The 18,745-nt window shown below is 50.3% G+C and overlaps 1 protein-coding gene across 1 annotated transcript; it reads right to left on the bottom strand.

Annotated features, from left to right (window-relative positions):
- Positions 1 to 249: 249 nt before the first annotated feature.
- LOC130476947 (uncharacterized protein K02A2.6-like) lies at positions 250 to 4,254 on the bottom strand. The gene is made up of 3 exons (XM_056848956.1): positions 2,373 to 4,254; positions 861 to 1,814; positions 250 to 767 (listed from the first exon to the last, which is right to left on the bottom strand). The coding sequence occupies exons 1-3, from the start codon at positions 4,252 to 4,254 to the stop codon at positions 250 to 252; spliced, it is 3,354 nt and encodes a 1,117-aa protein (XP_056704934.1).
- Positions 4,255 to 18,745: the final 14,491 nt, after the last annotated feature.

Here is an 18,745-nt window from a genome sequence, read left to right as displayed (position 1 = left end):
GCTCCCCTGGCCCCTGGTGGCTGCTCCCCCCTGATCCGTGATAGGGGGAAAACAACCCCCAGGTTACCAATGGCATGACCCGGCTTAGGGCCAATGGGATGCGTTGGCTCGGCCAACAGCGCAAGCAGGTTTTAGGAGCCTTCGCCCGGGACTCAAGCTCCTAGGTTTTCCCTTGCTACAATCTTCGCTATTCACATACATTACACCCCTCCCCCCTAAGTCCGAACACTCACGAGCACACAAAGTCTTTCAGGTGGCTGGGTCGTGTTCGTATCCGCTGCGACCTACACGATGTCGGAGCTGGCGTAGCGGGTGCTGGGGCCGCGTCTGTGGCAGCGGTTGGTTCGGGTTCGCTTGTTGTAGGGGAAGCGGTGTCTGACAGCTCTTCTTGAGTGCCGGCAGACAGGCGCTCCTTGCTTTGCTCGCTCTCCGCTGGCGCGACTTGCTCCGGGACTCTGGGGGACTCCAGAGCTTCCACGGTAGCGGCGATGTTGGGTGCATCAGCCGGTCGGCGGCGCAGCTGATCGATGTGTCTCTAGAGGACGCGACCCTCGGGGTGGCAACCCGGTAGGATACCGGGCCGGTTGCGTCTTGAACGGTGGCCGGAATCCAGGCAGGGCCCGTTCTGTAGTTTCGGGCATAGACGGGGGCATCCTGCTCAACGACCCGTAGCACGGCCGGGTCTTCTTTGTGGCAAGGGCACTCCGGCATGAGGTTGGGGTGTAGCCGGTCGAGTGGCGTTTTCAGCCGGCGGCCCATGAGGAGCTCTGCAGGGCTTTTGCCGGTTGCAGAATTGGGCGTGGTGTGCTGGTACAGGAGGAATTCTGCCAGCCCCCTGTCCCAGTCATTGCGCTCGATGCGTCTCATCACTTCTTTGGTCGTTCGGACCATTCGCTCTGCCTGTCCGTTGGTGGCAGGGTGGAACAGGGCTGAGGTCGTGTGGCAGATTCCGTTCTTGGTCAAGAATTTGTGGAACTCCGCGGATGTAAATTGGGCCCCGTTGTCGGAGACCACCGTGTCTGGCAAGCCGTGGGTGGCAAAAATCTTTTGCAGCTCCCGGACCACCACTGGCGATGTCATGGAGCCGACGTTGACGACCTCCAGCCACTTGGAGTAGGAGTCCATGACGATCAGGAATGTCTTGCCCTGGAACGGTCCCGCAAAGTCAATGTGGAGGCGGGACCAGGATGTGTGGGTGGAGTCCCAGTGGTGGGTCGGGGCTCGCGGCATCTCAGGCCACGACTCTTGGCATGGCCGACAACGGCTTACCCACTCCTCTACAGCAGCGTCTATGCCCGGCCACCAAACGTAGCTCCTCGCCAGGGCTTTCATACGCACGACACCCGGGTGGCAGGCATGCAGGGCCTCCAGGACCTTGGTGCGCAGTTTGGCTGGAACCACGACGCAGTTTCCCCAGAGCAGACACCCCTTATTAAGCGAGAGTTCGTGCTGTCGCATGGAAAAAGGCTTGAATTCACCATCCGGTCTGGCTGCCGGCCACCCCTTCCCCACCCAGTTCAGAATGCGGGCGAGGGTGCGGTCCTTTGCAATGTGAGCCGCAATGTCTGAGGCATGCAGCGGCAGTTCTGGCAGGGTCTCCAGCAGCATTACGTTGTAGGCCGGGGATGGGTCCGGACCGGAGTCCTTGAGCGGCAGGCGGCTGAGAGCGTCCGCGTTCGCAATGCTGGAACCAGGGCGATGCAGCAGCCGGAAGTCATAGGCGTTGAGAAAGATCGACCACCGGAGCATGCGGGGGGACAGGATTTGCGGCGTCTGGTGATCCGGCACGAACAGCCCCAAGAGCGGCTTGTGGTTCGTGATGATGGAGAAAGGGCGGCTGTAAACGTAGTCGTGGAATTTTTTCACGACGGCCACGACGGTGAGTGCCTCCCGGTCAATTTGCACGTAGTTCCTCTCCGCAGCAGATAGGATCCGGGAGTAGAATGCAATTGGGGCCTCCTGACCACTCAGCAGCTGGTGGCTTAGGATCGCTCCGACGCCATAGGGTGAGGCTTCGAAATGGACGAGCAAGCTGGAGAGAGATAGGAGGGCCTTGGTAGCTTCAAACGCTTGTTGTTGCGACTTGCCCCACGACCACGGGGAGGACTTGTCCAAGAGACAGTGGAGCGGCTCAGCAACCGACACCTTGTTAGGGAGGAAGGCGTGGTAAAAGTTCAGCAGGCCGAGGAATGACTGGAGCTCCTGCTTGCACTAGGGCGGTGGGGCACTGTGGATGGCCTTGATCTTGTCGGGCGTGGGAGGAATGCCTTCCGCGTCGATCAAGTAGCCCAGGAACTCCACCTGTGGCAGGCTCAGCTGGCACTTTTCCCACTTGACAGTCAGCCCGGCGTCCCGGGAACAGCGGAGCACCCGGTGGACGCGTTTCAGGAGTTCATCATTGGAGCTGGCGGCGATCAAGCTGTCGTCAAAGTAAGGGACGACGCCCGGCAAGCCCTTCAGGAGGTTCTCCATGAGATTCTGGAAGATGCCCGGGGCCGTGCTGACCCTGAACTGCAGACTCGTCACCCGGAAGGTGCCCCGGTGCGTAACGATGGTCTGCGCCTCAGCTGACTCAGGGTCCACAGGCAGCTGCTGGTACGCCTGAGCAAGGTCCAACTTGGCAAACTCCCTTCCCCCAGTGAGGGAGGCCAGGAGATGGCTGACCACGGGCACGGGGTAGGCGTGCGGCCACAGAGCCGTATTAATAGTACATTTGTAGTCCGTGCAGATGCGGACGTCCCCGTTGGGCTTGAGTGGCATTACTATCGGGGTCTCCCATGGAGCATTGGGGACTGGCACCAGCACGCCCTGTGTGACGAGACAGTTAAGCTCCGCGTCAATCTGGGGCTTGAGAGCAAAGGGGACCCGTCGAGGCTTGAGGCGAATGGGCGCTGCGGCAGGGTCGATGTGCAGACGAACAGGCGGCCCCTTGTAGCAGCCCAGCGGGCCCTTCCAAACATCCTCGAATTCCGACCAGATGTCATTGAGGGCGGTCTGGCTGATGCGGTGGATGCCGCCGATGTGGAGGCCAAGAGCCAGAAACCAGTCGAGCCCCAGGAGACTTGCACGAGGACCTTCGACCACGATGAGGCGGAGGAGGCCGGATCGGTCCTGGAACAGGATGGGCATGCGGGCCTCCCCCCGGACCGGCACCCGGCACCTCTGATAGTCCCAAATGGTGACGCCGGATGGTGGCAGCTCGGGGAGGGAGGTGGCACGACGGGCCAGGTCGCGGTACGTGTCCAGCGATATAATGGAGAGAGCCGAGCCGGAGTCCACTTCCATCTCGCAAGGTGCGCCACCGATCTCGACGGCGATGGAGACCTTGTCCGCACCGTGCACTTTATGGAGGGAGATGCTGTGCAGCTCGGACTTGCAGCGACCCTGGCGGCCGAAGGTGGGCTCGTCGTCATCCAAGTCATGGACGGGTCGCGAGCTGCCATCTTTCCTGGCTGGGTGTGACAACCAGCCCTTCGGCGCCGAGCAGCAGACCTTGGCAATGTGGCTGACCCTGCCACAAGCCCGGCAAGAGGCGTCGCAGAACCTGCAGGAGCGGCGGTCGTGTCTCTCACCACAGCTGGAGTACGGCCGGTTCATGGCGCCACGCATCCAGTGCCCCTGGGTGGCCCCCTGGTCGCTCAGCTTGTGGGCCTCGTCCTCATCGCTGGAGGTCACGTCGCTGGCACTCTCATGGTGGACGGGAGCCGGTGTACGGGGAGGCGGAGCATCCCAGTCACCCAACCGACTGGGCCGTGAAGAGGACTCGGCCACAGTGGCTTCCTCGATGGCTGCGGTCAGAGTAAGGTCCTTCTTGGCCACGAGCTGGAGGCGCAACTTCTCACTCCGTAGGCCGAACACGAAGCGGTTGCACAGCCGGTCGTTGAGGTCCGGGAATTCACATGAACAGGCGGCAGTTCGGAGTGTGGCGATATATCCAGTGGCTGACTCTCCAGGCTCCTGGTCCCGCAGGTGAAATGCCAAGCGGCAGGTGGCCTGAGTTGGCTGGGGGTTGAAATGGTTCCCCAGCGCCGCCATGATCGCAGGAAATGGCGTCGCGTCCAGTTCAGCGGGGGCCAGCAGGGACTGAGCAAGCTCAAAAGTCTGAGGCCCGCACAGGCTGAGGAAGGTGGAATGCTTCTTTCCCACGTTGGAAATGTCATTGGCGTCCAGGTAGAAGGCCACTCGGTTCGCGTAGGTCTTCCAGGCGCCAGGGTTGGCGGGGTCGAATTCTTCCAGTGACCCCCGGGAAGCCATTACAGTGAAGTGTTGCGTCTCTGGTGTGTCGAAGTGAATTCAGCAAGGCGAGCCGGACTGCCTACGGGGCACTGTGAAGTCGTGGAGAATCACAGGAGAGTTCAGCAAGAGTGATTTTGGTAGCAAGCCGGACTGCCTACCAGCCTTCGTCGCCACTGTTAAGTCCACGTGGGGAGGACACACGAGGTCGAGACGGAGCTCCAACAACAATGCTTTATTGTAGTACAGAACAGAACCGAGAACTGTATAACCATGCCCTGCTTAAATGCTCCCCTGGTCCCTGGTGGCCGCTCCCCCCAATCCGTGATAGGGTGGAAACAACCCCCCGGTCACCAATGGCATGACCCGGCTTGGGGCCAATGGGATGCGTTGGCTCGGCCAATAGCACGAGCAGGTTTTAGGAGCCTTCGCCCGGGACTCAAGCTCCTAGGTTTTCCCTTGCTACGATCTTCGCTATTCACATACATTACACCATTCCAAAAACCTCTCGCTGGTAGCAAAGAGGGACCTGGCAACCCTACCAGGATTACACCTTCTCTTACTGTACACACACTGGACAGACTCAGCACAACACTACTAAACAGTCATATTGACGGACTATGGCAATTTTATTTTTATACCATGTTTCTTCTTGTTGTTTTTCAGCCTATTCAACAAAGCTCAACAAATTCCCCATGTTTAATTTTGATGATGAGCTGAAGTGTCTTTGTATCAGTGAGGTGAGCCCAAACACGACTAAAGCAACCCTGTATGCGCTGAACGTGTGGCGTTACTGGTGCATGACAAAAGGTCTCAAGGATTACATGGACATTACAAAGGTGAGTCTCTGCCACTGGCCTTTCCAGTCGTTATGATTATGGCATTGACCTCACAGATCAGGAGAATGTGCTATGGGTGATCCTGCCAATACATGTGGTCATCATTTTGTGTGAATAGGGCAACGTGCCCATTTTCCAGCTTTGGCACATGTGATCAGATGCATTTGTGAGTGCATGTACCAAAGCTGGAAAATAATACACGTTGCCCTAATTGCACAAAATAGCGACCTGCATATCAACAGGTATTTGAGGCAGGATTGCCAAAATGACTGAAAATAATAACTAAAAATGGCTATGGAATCCATGTGTCAGCTGGGGGGGAGGGATACCAGAATCACATGGTGCAACTGTTGCCGGGCTGTACCATTTCACATTGCAAAGGGGGGGGGGATCAAAACATGCCTTTACTCGAGGGTTGTAAATTCCCTGATGTAGTAAGATGGAGACAGTTGTGATTTCTGCTGCCCTTCAGATGGGCTGCACCAGCCATGTCACAACCATCTTTTGAAAAAGACAGGGAGAGAGAAAAGGTGGGAGACAGGTTGCTAGATGCTGCTCTTTGTGTCTGTGGACACATCCTAAAGAGGACCTAGAAGCATTTTTTTGTTCTTTTAGTCTGGTGGAAAGTAAAGAGACCCTTGGTTGTGGGAGTTTTTCTTTCATAGTTGCAACACCTGCCACCCTTCTAAGGGATTTCAAGTAAATTTAGGGTTGCCAGACCCCCACCAAGGGTGGGAGATCCCCTGTTTGAGGCCCCTCCCCTCAGTGTCATCCACCTGGCCAGCAGGTGCCTTACCAGGCACAAAATGAGGCCTAGGCCTCAACGACATTGGTGTGATGATGTCACTTCTGGAAATGACATCATCATGCCATCAACGACAAGGGAGACGCTCTGGCATTTGGGCAAAACTCTATAGCAAAAACAGCTTATACCATAGAGTTTTTGCCCCAATACCAGAGTGTCTCCCTCGTCATAGGTGACTTGATGATATTATTACGGAAGTGATGCCATCATACTGTTGAGGCCTAAGCCTCATTTTGTGCCTAGTAGGACCCCATCCCACCCCACCCACTTTCCCACCGGTTGCCAGAGGATACCTAGCAATCCTAAAAGAATTCCTTGTGTACTCTGTAGAATAATATCAGAGAGATTTTTTTGGGGGGGGGTCACAGTTTACATATTGAAAATGGCTTGTGTGCGGGAGCGGCTGCAGCTTGAACATGCAGCTTTTTTTAACTGGCAGTGATTTCCCTCTCAGCTTCCTCCAGATCTCTGGAATGTGCAGTTGGCATAAACAACTTTAATACAGGAGGGTCTGTCTCAAGTATTTTAGGACCCTTTTTCAAATGCAGACCCACAGCCAGCCAGCGACTCTGTGGTGATATAGGGCCTAAGAGTATTCCAGAGAAGGGCAGGAAATAAACTCAGGGCAGCCAGAACTTTAAACACATGAGTAGCGTAACATGTTCTAAGTTATTGAATTAAGCATTAACATTTTGAGAGGGATGGTGGCATGGTAGAGCCCGATCTCATCAGATCTCAGAAGCTAAGCAGGGTCAGTACATGGATAGGGGACCAGCAAGGAAGGTTCTGTGGAGGAAGGCAATGGCAATCCACCTCTGCTGCTCGCTTGCCTTGAAAGCCCCTTGCTGGGGTCGCCCTAAGTCGGCTGCCACTTGGTGGCATTTTAATTATGAAAAATTTAAAAATAAGAATTGGAAGCCTGCAAATTACTCATAAGCAGAATTCAGGAAGGCAGGACCAGGTAGACTTCTTATGGTGTTAATTTGTTGGGGATTCAATGCGAGTTTCATTTCTGTCAAGATAGTTAAAGGGTTAATGTGTTTGTATCAAAAGTTTAGTTAGTCTCAAGGTGATGATGCAATAACAGATGTCAGTATTCCATTGGTCAGCAAGATCACCATTGATTACATGCCAAAAGGCATGTACCAGCAATTGAGTCTGATTGCTGTCTTTGTTTAGAAAAGGCAGCAGTTACTCACTCACGTTTTGGATTTTGGAAGGCCTCTCTGCTCTTAAGAGCAAAGATGGATTCTAAGCCTGTAGTTACCTGTTAGTGCAAACTAACATGTTTGTAGGGAACTAGTCATGTAGAAAGAAAGAATTATTTGTTTTTATTCCACGTGTACCCCATCCTGTTAGATAAGTAAAGGATTTTGTTTGATTAAGACAAAAGTCTTTGTCTCTGATTTTGTTGTATGCTGTGATCTGACTCTTCTGTAACCACAATCACGATTCATCTTCTCTGATTAATAACATAATTGGCTTGAACACTGCCAGAAAATTTCTCCTGACATCTCCACAACTAGATTGACTGGTGACTCGCTCCGTCTCTCTGTGTATGTCTTTTTCTCTCTTTCTTATGAAAGCTGAACACTTGGCAGCAAGTCTGGAACATCCTACAGGATCTCATGGACCTCTGTTTAGGTAGAGCCCTGCCTAAATGATCAGTTTCCACTGGGGAAGAGGAAAACAACACAGCAACAGCAATCCTCAAGACATGTCTGTTGTGGCCAATTAGTACAGAGGCATTGGGCTCTCCAACAGGCAGTAGGCAGTTATTTTTAAATTTTGTAAATAAAATAATGTTAATGAATTGTAAACTTACTAGGTTCAGCCTTTTGGACTTGGAACTAACTGAGCATGGGACCCACCAAGTTTCAAGCATGTAATAGGAAATCATGCGACATCAAAATCACATGGCAGGGGTTACCAATATTGCCTTAGCAAACAGCGGTAGATTTTGTGGGTGGTGCTTGGAGTTTGGCAAACATGTGATCTCACTTCTGGGTGATGCTCTAGGCTGCTTCCTCTCGCCTCTATGGTTTTTAAACATACAAACTAGGAGAAATTCCTAGAGCATCACCATGTGGAGGCCATGTTTTTCTCTTGCTCAGTTCCTTGGGGGCGGGAAATTGGGGCTGGGGTGGATAATTCACAACCCTGAGTGTATAAATGGGAGGCCTAGATAGGAAGAAGGGTGCTAGAGTTATGTCCTCACTGGTGTCAAAGCCAGGGCTGAGAGCAGCAGTCCGACTCCAAGAAAGGAGGATATGAAGCCAAGAACCAGGAGGTAAACCATGGCGAGGGACAAGCCAAGAGAGTTATAGTGATAGTGGAATCCTTTCCAACCACTGAGTGACCTCAGCTCCCTGAGATTGTCTGCGACGTGATGACATCACTTCTGGAATTGACATAATTGTGTTGATACTGGCTTTCCTCCAGCCTCCCTTTTCAGCTAGTAAGTCCCCCCTCTGGCCAGCTGAATGGTGCTGGGGTGAAGGGGCTGGGAGTGTGAAATCCTTCACTGCCATACGGGGAAATGGCAACCTTATGTTCCCAAAGGCAGCAAAAATGGCCGCTGTGTTGAGACTCACGATCCAGCAAATAGGGCTCTGCGACCCAACTGAGGGACTGAACCAACAAAGACCACTGTATTAGGTTACCTGTATTCAGGTACTTGATATTCTGCTTTGATCCTCCTTACTACCCATTCCTCCCATCACAATATTTCTGGCTGAGGGCCTGTCTACTTGCAGCTTAATAAAGGCTGGTGAGCAGATGTAAAATAAGATAGCTGGAATTAATGTAGTGATGAGAGGGTGAAGAGAAAAGGGATCATTGTAACTTTCTCGGCTGCAGGCATCAAAGGCAATATTATTCATGCCTTCCTCCTGTTTTTGCAAGCACCTCATTATAACCAGCTTAAAGCTTTTCTTTTAATTACGAGTTTTATAGTGCTTGTAAATAGATCTGAGTGGAATGGCAGGATAGGAAATTTCCACTACTCATATGCAACAAGGAAATGGGCTGCTTGGGCTGCTGATTAAACAGCTAGATAAGTTCAAATCATAGACCACAACGAGATGGTTCACTGCAGAAAGATCCTTGCAGGGCAAATAACTCAATGTGACTTGTGCAAGAGGGCCAGGCCAGGGAAAAGACAGAGACAATTATTATTTATGTATGACTTGTGTTATTTATTCCTTTAATTCTGTTCTTGATACTTGCAGACCATGAGCCTGACTTGCAGGTCATGAGCAAAACCATGCAGACCATGACTTGCAGGTCATGAGCAAAATAAATTCAATATGCTTGGTAATACAAAGAATGAAATATACAGAAATACAAAATCCAGAATATACAGTTAGAACACGGGTGGGGAACCTCCGGCCAGTGGGCCGCATCCGCCCCGCGAGACCATTTTGTCTGGCCCCCGGCCTGCCTGCCAAGGCCTGGAGCTCCATGGCCCACCTGACGAGACCGGGAGCTAGCTATTGCTAGCCAGGCCCTTCTCCTGGTGCTTCGGGCTTTGCAGAGAGGCAGGAGAGCATGCTAACAAAACTAAAAGCTGATTGGGTGACTGTGGGGGCATTTCCCCCAAGTCTCCCTGCTTCCTGTTCCTGGAGAGAAAGTTGTTGGGGCACCCGAATCTCCTGCCGCTCTCCCCGGCCTGCGCCCTGGTGGCAGCTGCGCATTTTAAAGTTGTTGGGGCACCCAGATCTCCTGCCGCTCTCCCCGGCCTGCGTCCTGGCGGCGGCAGCGCATTTTAAAGTTGTTGGGGGCACCCGAATCTCCTGCCACTCTCCCCAGCCTGAACCCTAGTGGTGGCAGCGCATTTTAAAGTTGTTGGGGCACCCAAATCTCCTGCCAAACCTCCTGGCTGCTGGTCAAGGTTATGATCTCATGCTGTTAATCTTGTTTATTCTGTTTTGTTATGACTTTGATGCTATGAGAGCTGTGAGAATCATTATCTTTTAGTAACCATTCAGTCTGCTTCCCTCAAGCAAACTCATCCAGACAAGTAGGTCTGAAGCAGTAATACTTTATTAGGAACTAAAAGGCAAATAAAAGAAGTGACTGCACACAGGCAGGCAAGGTTAGCAATAGAGACCCCTTTGTCAGGCCTTGCTACTTAGGAGTAGGGATTTGGCAGGCAAGCCCTGGCGGCGGCAGCACGTTTTAAAGTTGTTAATCTCCGAATCTCCTGCCGCTCTCCCCCACTCTCATTGCCCTGCCGATGGCCGCACTGCACCCTCCGCTGGCTTGGTGGGCTCCTACACAGCCTTCCCCTCACTCTCCCCCGAAGTCAACAGGTAAAGTAAGTGTGTGTGCGTGTGTGCATGCATGCAAAGGCAGGGGAAGCCGCGGAGGTTTCTCCCCCATCGCTCCTGGCCACCCGTTGTGAGCACTTGTACCGTGACAATCCCATAAACAACATCCGAAGACAAGTAGTCCAAAAGAGAGTTGATTTATTATAAGATCTACAGGTTTACAGCAGCTAAGAATCAAGTTGGCACTAATGAGAACTAGAAGCACGGTGTAGGGTATATATCAAAGAGCATAGAACAAATCAGGATGCCATGGTAACCTCCCCCCATTGGGGTAAGATTCCCACAGAGTCCAGAGTCATAACACACAGTTGGCAGTTGTTAGAGCTGACCTTGGCCAGCACCTGGAGAAAGCATAACATCCTCTGTCAGACCATGCCTGGCATTCTCTGCACACTGTACAGGCTGGGCCTGACATTCTTCCCCCCACAAAGGCCCCCCTTTCAGTTTCCGGGTGCTGGTTTGTGCGGGTAAGCATCATGGAATTCACGGACGAGGCGAGGGGCAGAAATATCACGTGAGCATACCCACTCGTCCTGAGCAGAACCGAAGTGTTTCCAAATACACAGTTACTGGATTTAGAAGGTTTCAATAATATAAGTGGATGGCACGGTTATTTATGGTATGACAAAATAAAGATAAAAGCATCATTCCGGAACCATATAGTGAGATCCTCTTTATTCAGAATATGGTCCAAATATAAACATATTTGGGAGACTAAAACTCCAATGTGGATATCATCACAGGAAATGTTAACATTACGTACGCTTAGACCAGACCGATTTGTCACCTATCAAGATATATTGAAATGGGATGGTAAGAAATGTACTTTAAAGGAGTATCAGGAGTTGCAAGAGACTTTGAACTGGTTTCAATTTCAACAAGTTACATCAGTATTTTTACAAGATTTGAAAACAGGTTTTTCTAAAGATAAATCACTCTTTCATAAACTCTTGCTGGATAATAATGAACGGCTGATCTCTAAGATGTATAAACTCTTACTAGAAATTTACTGTGAGCAAGAACGAATTAAACTAACTATGATCAACTGGGCACAAACGCTAGGTCATGATATCCCATTGAATGGGAAATAGTATGGACTCGAGATCTAAAAAATATTTATGCCCAATCGTTGAGGGAAAATATCTATAAAATGATGTATAGGTGGTATTTTACACCTAAAAAGATGGCGAGGATCTACAATATGATGTCTCCTAAGTGTTGGAAATGTAATACAGAGATTGGCTCATTTTATCATATGTGGTGGACTTGTGATAAAGCTAAAGAATTTTGGGACATGATATACTATGAAATCAGATTGATATTACAGAAGAATATACCGAAATCACCAGAGTTGATGCTACTTAATATAATACCAGATACTATTTTAACTCAAAGAACTTTTTTGATTTATGCAACCACAGCTGCAAGATTGCTGTACGCAGCTAAATGGAAAACGACGGACATTCCAGAAAAAAGAGACTGGATACTGAAAATGCTAGAATTAGTGGAAATGGCAAAATTAACTGCATTGATAAACCAAAGAGACAATGAACAGTTTATGGGAGAATGGGAGGTATGGAGAATTTATTGTGAACATGAATTACATTTAGGGAAATTAGAAGGTTACACATTGAATTGATCCGTTAGGTATTCTCTGATGACTAGCTATTAGATTTTTGTTTAATATTAGGGTCAATACTATAAACGTAAGAAATACATTAATCTATTTTGAAGCAGAGGGAGGTGACGGGGAAGTCATTGTTTAATTCATTACTATGTATTTTTAACAACGTTACAGAGATATTCTTTTATGATTGTTATTATAACAGTTGTTAAATGGATGTTAAATTTACTTTTTTTTTGAAAATAATAAAAAAATTATTAAAAAAAAGGTAGGTTACCTTATCTATCAGGGGGTGATTGTGCATGAACAGCCATCCAGGGCCTCGGCCTTGGTCAAGTATCTGGACATCATTAATCATGCTTATAATGAGTTCATGGATCAGGCTTGGCTCCAATACAACGAGAATTTCAGACTGCGAGCGACTCGTAACCCGGCACTTGCTTGGGATGTCCCGCAGGGTGAATTGTGGATGCAGTGCATGATGCCTGCAAGGGCAGTGCAGGGTGAGAGGTCCCACAGTGGACACCTCATCAATCGCGCCCCAAGCTTCAGGGCCCCGGGGGGCCAGGCGGTTCAACTTTGCTTGCTTTGCTGAAATTTCAGTTCCACCGGCCGCTGTGATCATTGCCCCTGCAGATACAGGCACGAATGCCCCATCTGTAAGGAACCCCACCCCGTCACTTCCTGCCCAAGGGTCAACCCCATAGGCGGGGTCGAGGGGACCAGGGCTGGGGGCAGAAAGGAGGTGGGGGAGCTGCCACAGGCGCTGCTCCAAAAGGCGCCCAGTCCAATTAAAGTCCCCGAACTCAGGCGCCTTTTAACTGCCTACCTGAAGGATTTGGACGCGCGGTATTTGATTGACGGTTTTACATAAGGTTTTCGGATCCCAGCGGTGAGCTCTAGGGTGCATAGCATGGCCAGGAATCTGAAGTCAATAACTGAGATGGAGGGTATAGTTAAAACAAAAATTGATAAGGAAGTCAAGGAAGGCAGAGTAGCAGGCCCGTTCAGTGACCTTCCCCTAAAAAATCTGCGTATTTCACCACTGGGTATAGTCCCAAAGAAGGCTCCTGGGGAGTTTAGGCTGCTACATCATCTATCATTCCCGAAGGGCAGATCGGTGAATGATGCCATTCCCCAAGAGCTTTGTTCTGTCAAATATTCATCCTTTGATAATGCAGTGTGTTTGATACGCACTTTTGGAGAGAGTGCACTGTTGGGGAAGTGCGACATTAAGTCTGCGTTCCGCCTCCTCCCTGTCCATCCACTTGACTTCGATCTCCTGGGTTTCTCATTTCAAGGCAAATTCTATTTTGACAAGGCATTGCCTATGGGGTGTTCCATATCTTGCGCAGCATTTGAGACATTCAGTTCCATGCTAGAGTGGGCAGTTAAGGTGCTTTCTAGTCTACCCAGCGTAACACATTATCTAGATGATTTCCTTTTTGCAGGTCCCCCAGAGTCGCATAGGTGTTTGGAGCTCTAGCAGCGATTTCATGCATTGTGCGGGGAGCTGGGAGTGCCCCTGGCCCACAAAAAGACCGAGGGCCCATCCACCAAGCTGACCTATCTAGGTATCAAACTGGATACTGTGGGGCAGCTTTCGAGGCTGCCAGTCCAAAAGCTTGCTGAGCTACGGGGCCTCGTGCTTGGTGCTATGCGGGCAAGGAAAGTCACGCTGCGTGAGCTCCAATCATTGGTGGGTCATTTGAATTTTGCATGCAGGGTAGTCACGCCGGGGCATGCCTTTGTGCGTCACCTCTGCTGGGCCATGGCTGGCGTGCGGGCCGCCCACCACAGGATACGGGTCACTACCGCCATGAGGCAGGACCTTTGCATGTGGGCCCATTTTTTGGAAAGTTACAATGGGGTATCTTTCTGGACGGAAGACCTTTTGCTCAAGGCAGAACTTCAGGTGCACTCTGATGCAGCTGGGGCCCACGGGTTTGGCATTTACTTCTGGGGCAGGTGGTGTGCTGAGAGGTGGCCAGCAGAATGGAAGGCCAGTGACATTATAAGGAACCTCACTTTCCTAGAATTTTTCCCAATGGTTGTGGCAGTTCACATCTGGCAGGAGGCTCTAGCCAATCATTCAGTGCGTTTCTGGTGTGACAATCAGGCTGTGGTCCACATTGTTAACACACTGTCCTCCCAATCCCCTAGAGTCATGTCCTTGGTGCGGGCTTTTGTACTACAGTGCCTCAAATATAACATCCTCTTTTCAGCTCGCCATATTCCTGGAATAACAAATAATTGTGCTGATGCACTATCCCATTTTCAGATAGAGCGCTTCAGGAGCCTGGCCCCTCTAGCCCAGGAATCACCAGAGGAGATGCCCGTGGCACTGTGGAGTCTTGGAGGGGTGAGGCCTGGCATGCCATAAACAACTCTTTGGCCCCACGTACTCGGAATGGCTATGCCAGGAGTTTCCTGGCTTTTGAGGATTTTAGGGGGAAGGAGCAGCTGCAGCCGGTTTGGCCTGTACCGGTGGACCACCTCATGCAGTACTGCGCCCAGCTGCACAACACAGGGTACACGGTTTCCATTATATCTGGCCGCCTGTCAGCTTTGGCATTCTACGCAAAGGCCGCCGAGAAGGCAGACACGACAGGCGACTTTAGGGTGAGGAGGATGCCGGAGGGGTGGGCCAGAGCAGAGCCAAGGAAGCCAGATGCCAGGGCCCCTGTGTCCCCCGAGTTGCTAGCAGGTTTGTCTCTGGCCTTAGAAGTGCACTGCACCTCAGCTTTCGAGGTCAAACTGTATCATGCAGCTGCCCTCCTGGCCTTCTTTGGGGCCCTGCAGATTAGTGAATTGTTAGTGCGATCCAAATGGGACCAATCAGGCAGAGCACTGCATATGTGGGATGTGTCCGTAATGGCCACGGGTTTAGCGGTCAGGCTCCGAGCATCTAAGACTGATCAGAAGGGTAAGGGAGAGGTATTTCAATTGTACCCCTGTGCATCAGTGGCCGTTTGCCCCATGCAAGCCGTGCAGAGCTATGTTGCAACACGGGAACAGGGAACTGGGCCTTTTTTCCAGCATGCCAATGACAAGCCACTTACTAGGTACCAGCTAGTCTGGGAGCCCCCCCCCTCACCTTTTTGGTACTCTCCTTTCGCATTGGGGCTGCCTCCAAGCAGCCACTTTGGGACATGGGGAGGAAATGGTTAAGGCAGTTGGCAGGTGGCGTTCAGCAGCCTTCAGGTCCTATGTCAGGCCTTTGGTTGCGGTGGCACAGCTGCAAGGAGTGGGGCCGGGGCAGGGATACTTTGCGGCGGCACACTGACATTTTGTCTTTACAGGCTGCCAGCGCAGGAGGAGGCAGGTTCTCATTTGTGGCCACAGCATTATCTTTTGGGCTAGCCGCAGGGCAGCCACAGGGGGTTTTGGCACGCAGCTGGGTTTAAGCGAAACGATGCTGATTGCATGGCTGGGCAGAAGGGGCATGCGGTGGGAACAGTTATTGCCAACCCTCCACGACCACCTGAATGCGTCTCACCCACCTCAAGTAATCGTCATCCACTTGGGCGAGAATGACATGAGAAAGCGGCCTGGAAAGTCTATTGTTTTGCAAGCCCTGGCGAACTTTGAGCACCTGAGGGCCCTGGTGCCCGGAGTACGGTTGGTTTGGTCAGACATGCTCCAGAGACAGGTCTGGAAGGGCACATTTCCCCCAGGGCACCTGGAAAGGGCTCAGGCAAAGGTGAATGGTGAAATACGGCATGCTGTAGTCTCGGAGGATGGCTTGCATATTGCGCATCCGGAAATCAAGCATTGCTTTCCACACCTATACAGACCTGATGGGGTCCATCTTTCAGATGCAGGTTATGACATCTTCTTGGGGGATCTGCAGCGGGGCCTCCTGACAGCCTAGAGGGCAAGTGGGGGCTGGGGGCGGACCAAGCATTAGGCTGATCCGCCCCCCGTGTGCGGGAAAAAGGTGGCTTCATGGTTCATGTTACAACTCAGGTGAGCACCCTGAGGCATCACTTGGGAAGATGAAGGAGTAACCCTCAAACCAGGACTGGGGCCTCGGTGCCTGGCAGGGACCTAGGACAGGAACTCCTTGAGGGGTGCCGCTATTCTTTACCTATAGACCTCGCGGCTAGGGTGGATTGGACGCTGCACACCTCCCTCGAGCACTAAAAAGGCTTGGCAAGGAAGAGCAGGAGCCGTACCACATGTGACGGCTCGGAGCTCAGAGCCAGGGTGGGTCTCGCCCTTAGAACGGGGATGCAAAAGCAAGAGGAGGCCTGACTCTTCAGCATCCCCGCAATGGCCCGCACTGTAGTCAGTTATTGGGGATGTTTTGGTTTTGTGCGCTGCAGATCCCTCTTGAACGATTAAATAAAGTTGGCCCTTTTATTATCCCAGCTCTGGTGTCACATGGCACAATAGAAAGGTCAAAATGCTTCTTACAACACTTTTTTGGGGGGGCGTCAGGTCACCTCTGACTTATGGTGATCCCTAGTGGGGTTTTCAAGGCAAGAGACATTCTGAGATGGTTTGCCATTGCCTGCCTCTGTGTCACAACTCTGGTATTCCTTGGAGGTCTCCCATCCAAATATTTTATAGGGTCGACTTTGCTTAGCTTCTGAGATCTGATGAGGTCAGGCTAGCCTGGGCTATCCAGGTCAAGATTATAATGCAACATGGCTGTCTAAATTTATAAGAAAGAGAAAGCCCAAATACCCAAAGCCATTGTCTTTTTCTGGTCTCACTAATCCAGTCTTCCCACACCAAACTGAATGTAGCCCCACTGCCCACATATGATGGCTTTACCAGGGACTTGCTAGCCTCCATTTGTATTGCTTGCCTGTGACCCTGTAGCTGCAAGAACAATATGGCAGTCAAACATATAGTAGACATGCATGTGTGTGTGTTAAGTGCCGTCAAGTCGCTTCTGACTCATGGCGACCCTATGAATGAAAGTCCTCCAAAATGTCCTATCTTTGACAGCCTTGCTCAGATCTTGCAAATTGAAGGCTGTGGCTTCCTTTATTGAGTCAATCCATCACTATGCTGCTAGACATGCATAGTGGACTATATTCGGCTTGGTGGGTCCTAAGTCACACTAATTCTAGCTGTTATATGCTCACAAACATATAGACTGAAAAGGAATGGATAGGGAAGTGGGGGAACAGCCATGGACACTGTCTGCATCTGATCAGCTTATTATCTTACAATAGGTGGGTCTGAAATCTAGGCTCTGAATGCTAGTATATTGGTGGAAGTTCCATTTCAGTCCACAGGCTTGGACTTTATGACATCATTGTTGGAGTGAGAGTGACTCAGCATGCCTGGACATAGGGGGGTGCTAATTTACTGTAAGTTTGTAGTTATCTCTTGAATGGGATGCTCTTCTTTGTCTGAACCTGAGGATTACCCTCTAACCCCTCCTCCTTCTTTCTCAGTAGCCATTTTGTCTCTCTCTCCTTTCCACATGGTCTGCATGGAGGCAGACGTTTCTACTGGTCTCTCCAGTAAAAAACAATACAATCATACTTGCACTCACATGACGGTGGGTGAGCTAGCCACTTGTATAGGGAAACATATTCTTTAGATTAGTCTTTCTATCTTTTATCAACTGCAACAAGAATGTTAACAGACTAAATCTGAAAAAATGTAAGTTCTATTTTTTTGCAATTTGCTTCTTGGGAGGATTGATTTTACTGCACTCAATTTCACGCTTCCATGACTGGGCAAACTCTGCCATATTAACCATATATAAAATCCAATAATTATTTCTCTTGGGCTTCTCCCTGACCACTGTGGAGGCTGTTGTCCACTGCAGCGCTTACTTCCTTTGCTGCTAGCACTTCCATATGTACAAAATCAATGTTTCCCAAGGAGTCCTTACACATGAGTAAATGTTGATGGTAAAAGAAGCGAGCACCACAGCGGAGAACAGCCTCTATAGTGTCCAGAGTGAAGTGTGAGGGGAATAATGTCATAGGAACCAAGCCATTGTTTTGATCTCAGGGCATCCTTTAGTAAAGGGAAAGGACAAGAAGAAATAAAAGGGTCACACCATTCACAGGAAATTAAAAATAAGCCCAAGGCCAATGGCGCAAAATAAGTTTTTCAAAGAAGACCACTGCAAGACTAATAGATTCTCCTGAAGAAGCCTCTTGGGTGAAATGTGTAGGGAATTTTATCTGAGTATATTTTTACCTTTTTTTGCGCCATCGGTCTTGGCCTTATTTTTTTATCTCCTAAAGGGAGAGGACACCATGTAGGATTTTAACAGAGGTGTTTTTATTTCTTTGGGCCTAGATTCCAGCTGTGAAGCTGAATGAACTCCTTGAGGATTTCTACGTCACTGTGAAGAAGACAGATGGCTCCGATTTTCTGGCCACCTCTCTGCATGCTATCCGTCGAGGGTTAGACCGGATTCTGAAGAATGCTGGGATGGGTTTTTCTATCACGAGCGGAACCTTTAGTTCTTCTACCAAGAAGCTCAAGGATAAAGTGCGGGTGCTCAGTAGGTCTGGAATGTCAGGGGCTCGCTCTCGCAACACTGTCTATTTTTCCCTTTCGGATGAAGAAGAGATGTGGAGGACCGGATGCTTGGGTGATGGAAATCCAGTAGCATTATTGTCCACTGTGGTAAAATATAACAGCCAGTACCTTAATATGAGAACCTTACAGGAACATGCCGATTTAATGTATGGTGACATTGAGCTGTTGAAGGACTCTCAGAATCGGCTGTTTTTTGCCAGAACAGACAAAGTGAAACGAGAGAAAAGGATGGTTTCCAGCAAAGTGTGCTACGGACAAATATATCACGAGCACTCCAAAGGACAAAAGCTATGCCCTTACTGCCTCCTCTACAAGTACATGTACAGCCACCGGCCTCCTTCACAAACAGAAGCAAAGTCTCCTTTTTATCTGACTGCTCGGAAGGAGATGG

The sequence above is a fragment of the Euleptes europaea genome, chromosome 4 (assembly GCF_029931775.1).
Source record: "Euleptes europaea isolate rEulEur1 chromosome 4, rEulEur1.hap1, whole genome shotgun sequence".
NCBI classification, from domain to species: Eukaryota; Metazoa; Chordata; class Lepidosauria; order Squamata; family Sphaerodactylidae; genus Euleptes; species Euleptes europaea.
The sequence above is the reverse complement of the archived record's forward strand: the minus strand, read 5'-3'. Positions and strand labels throughout refer to the sequence as shown.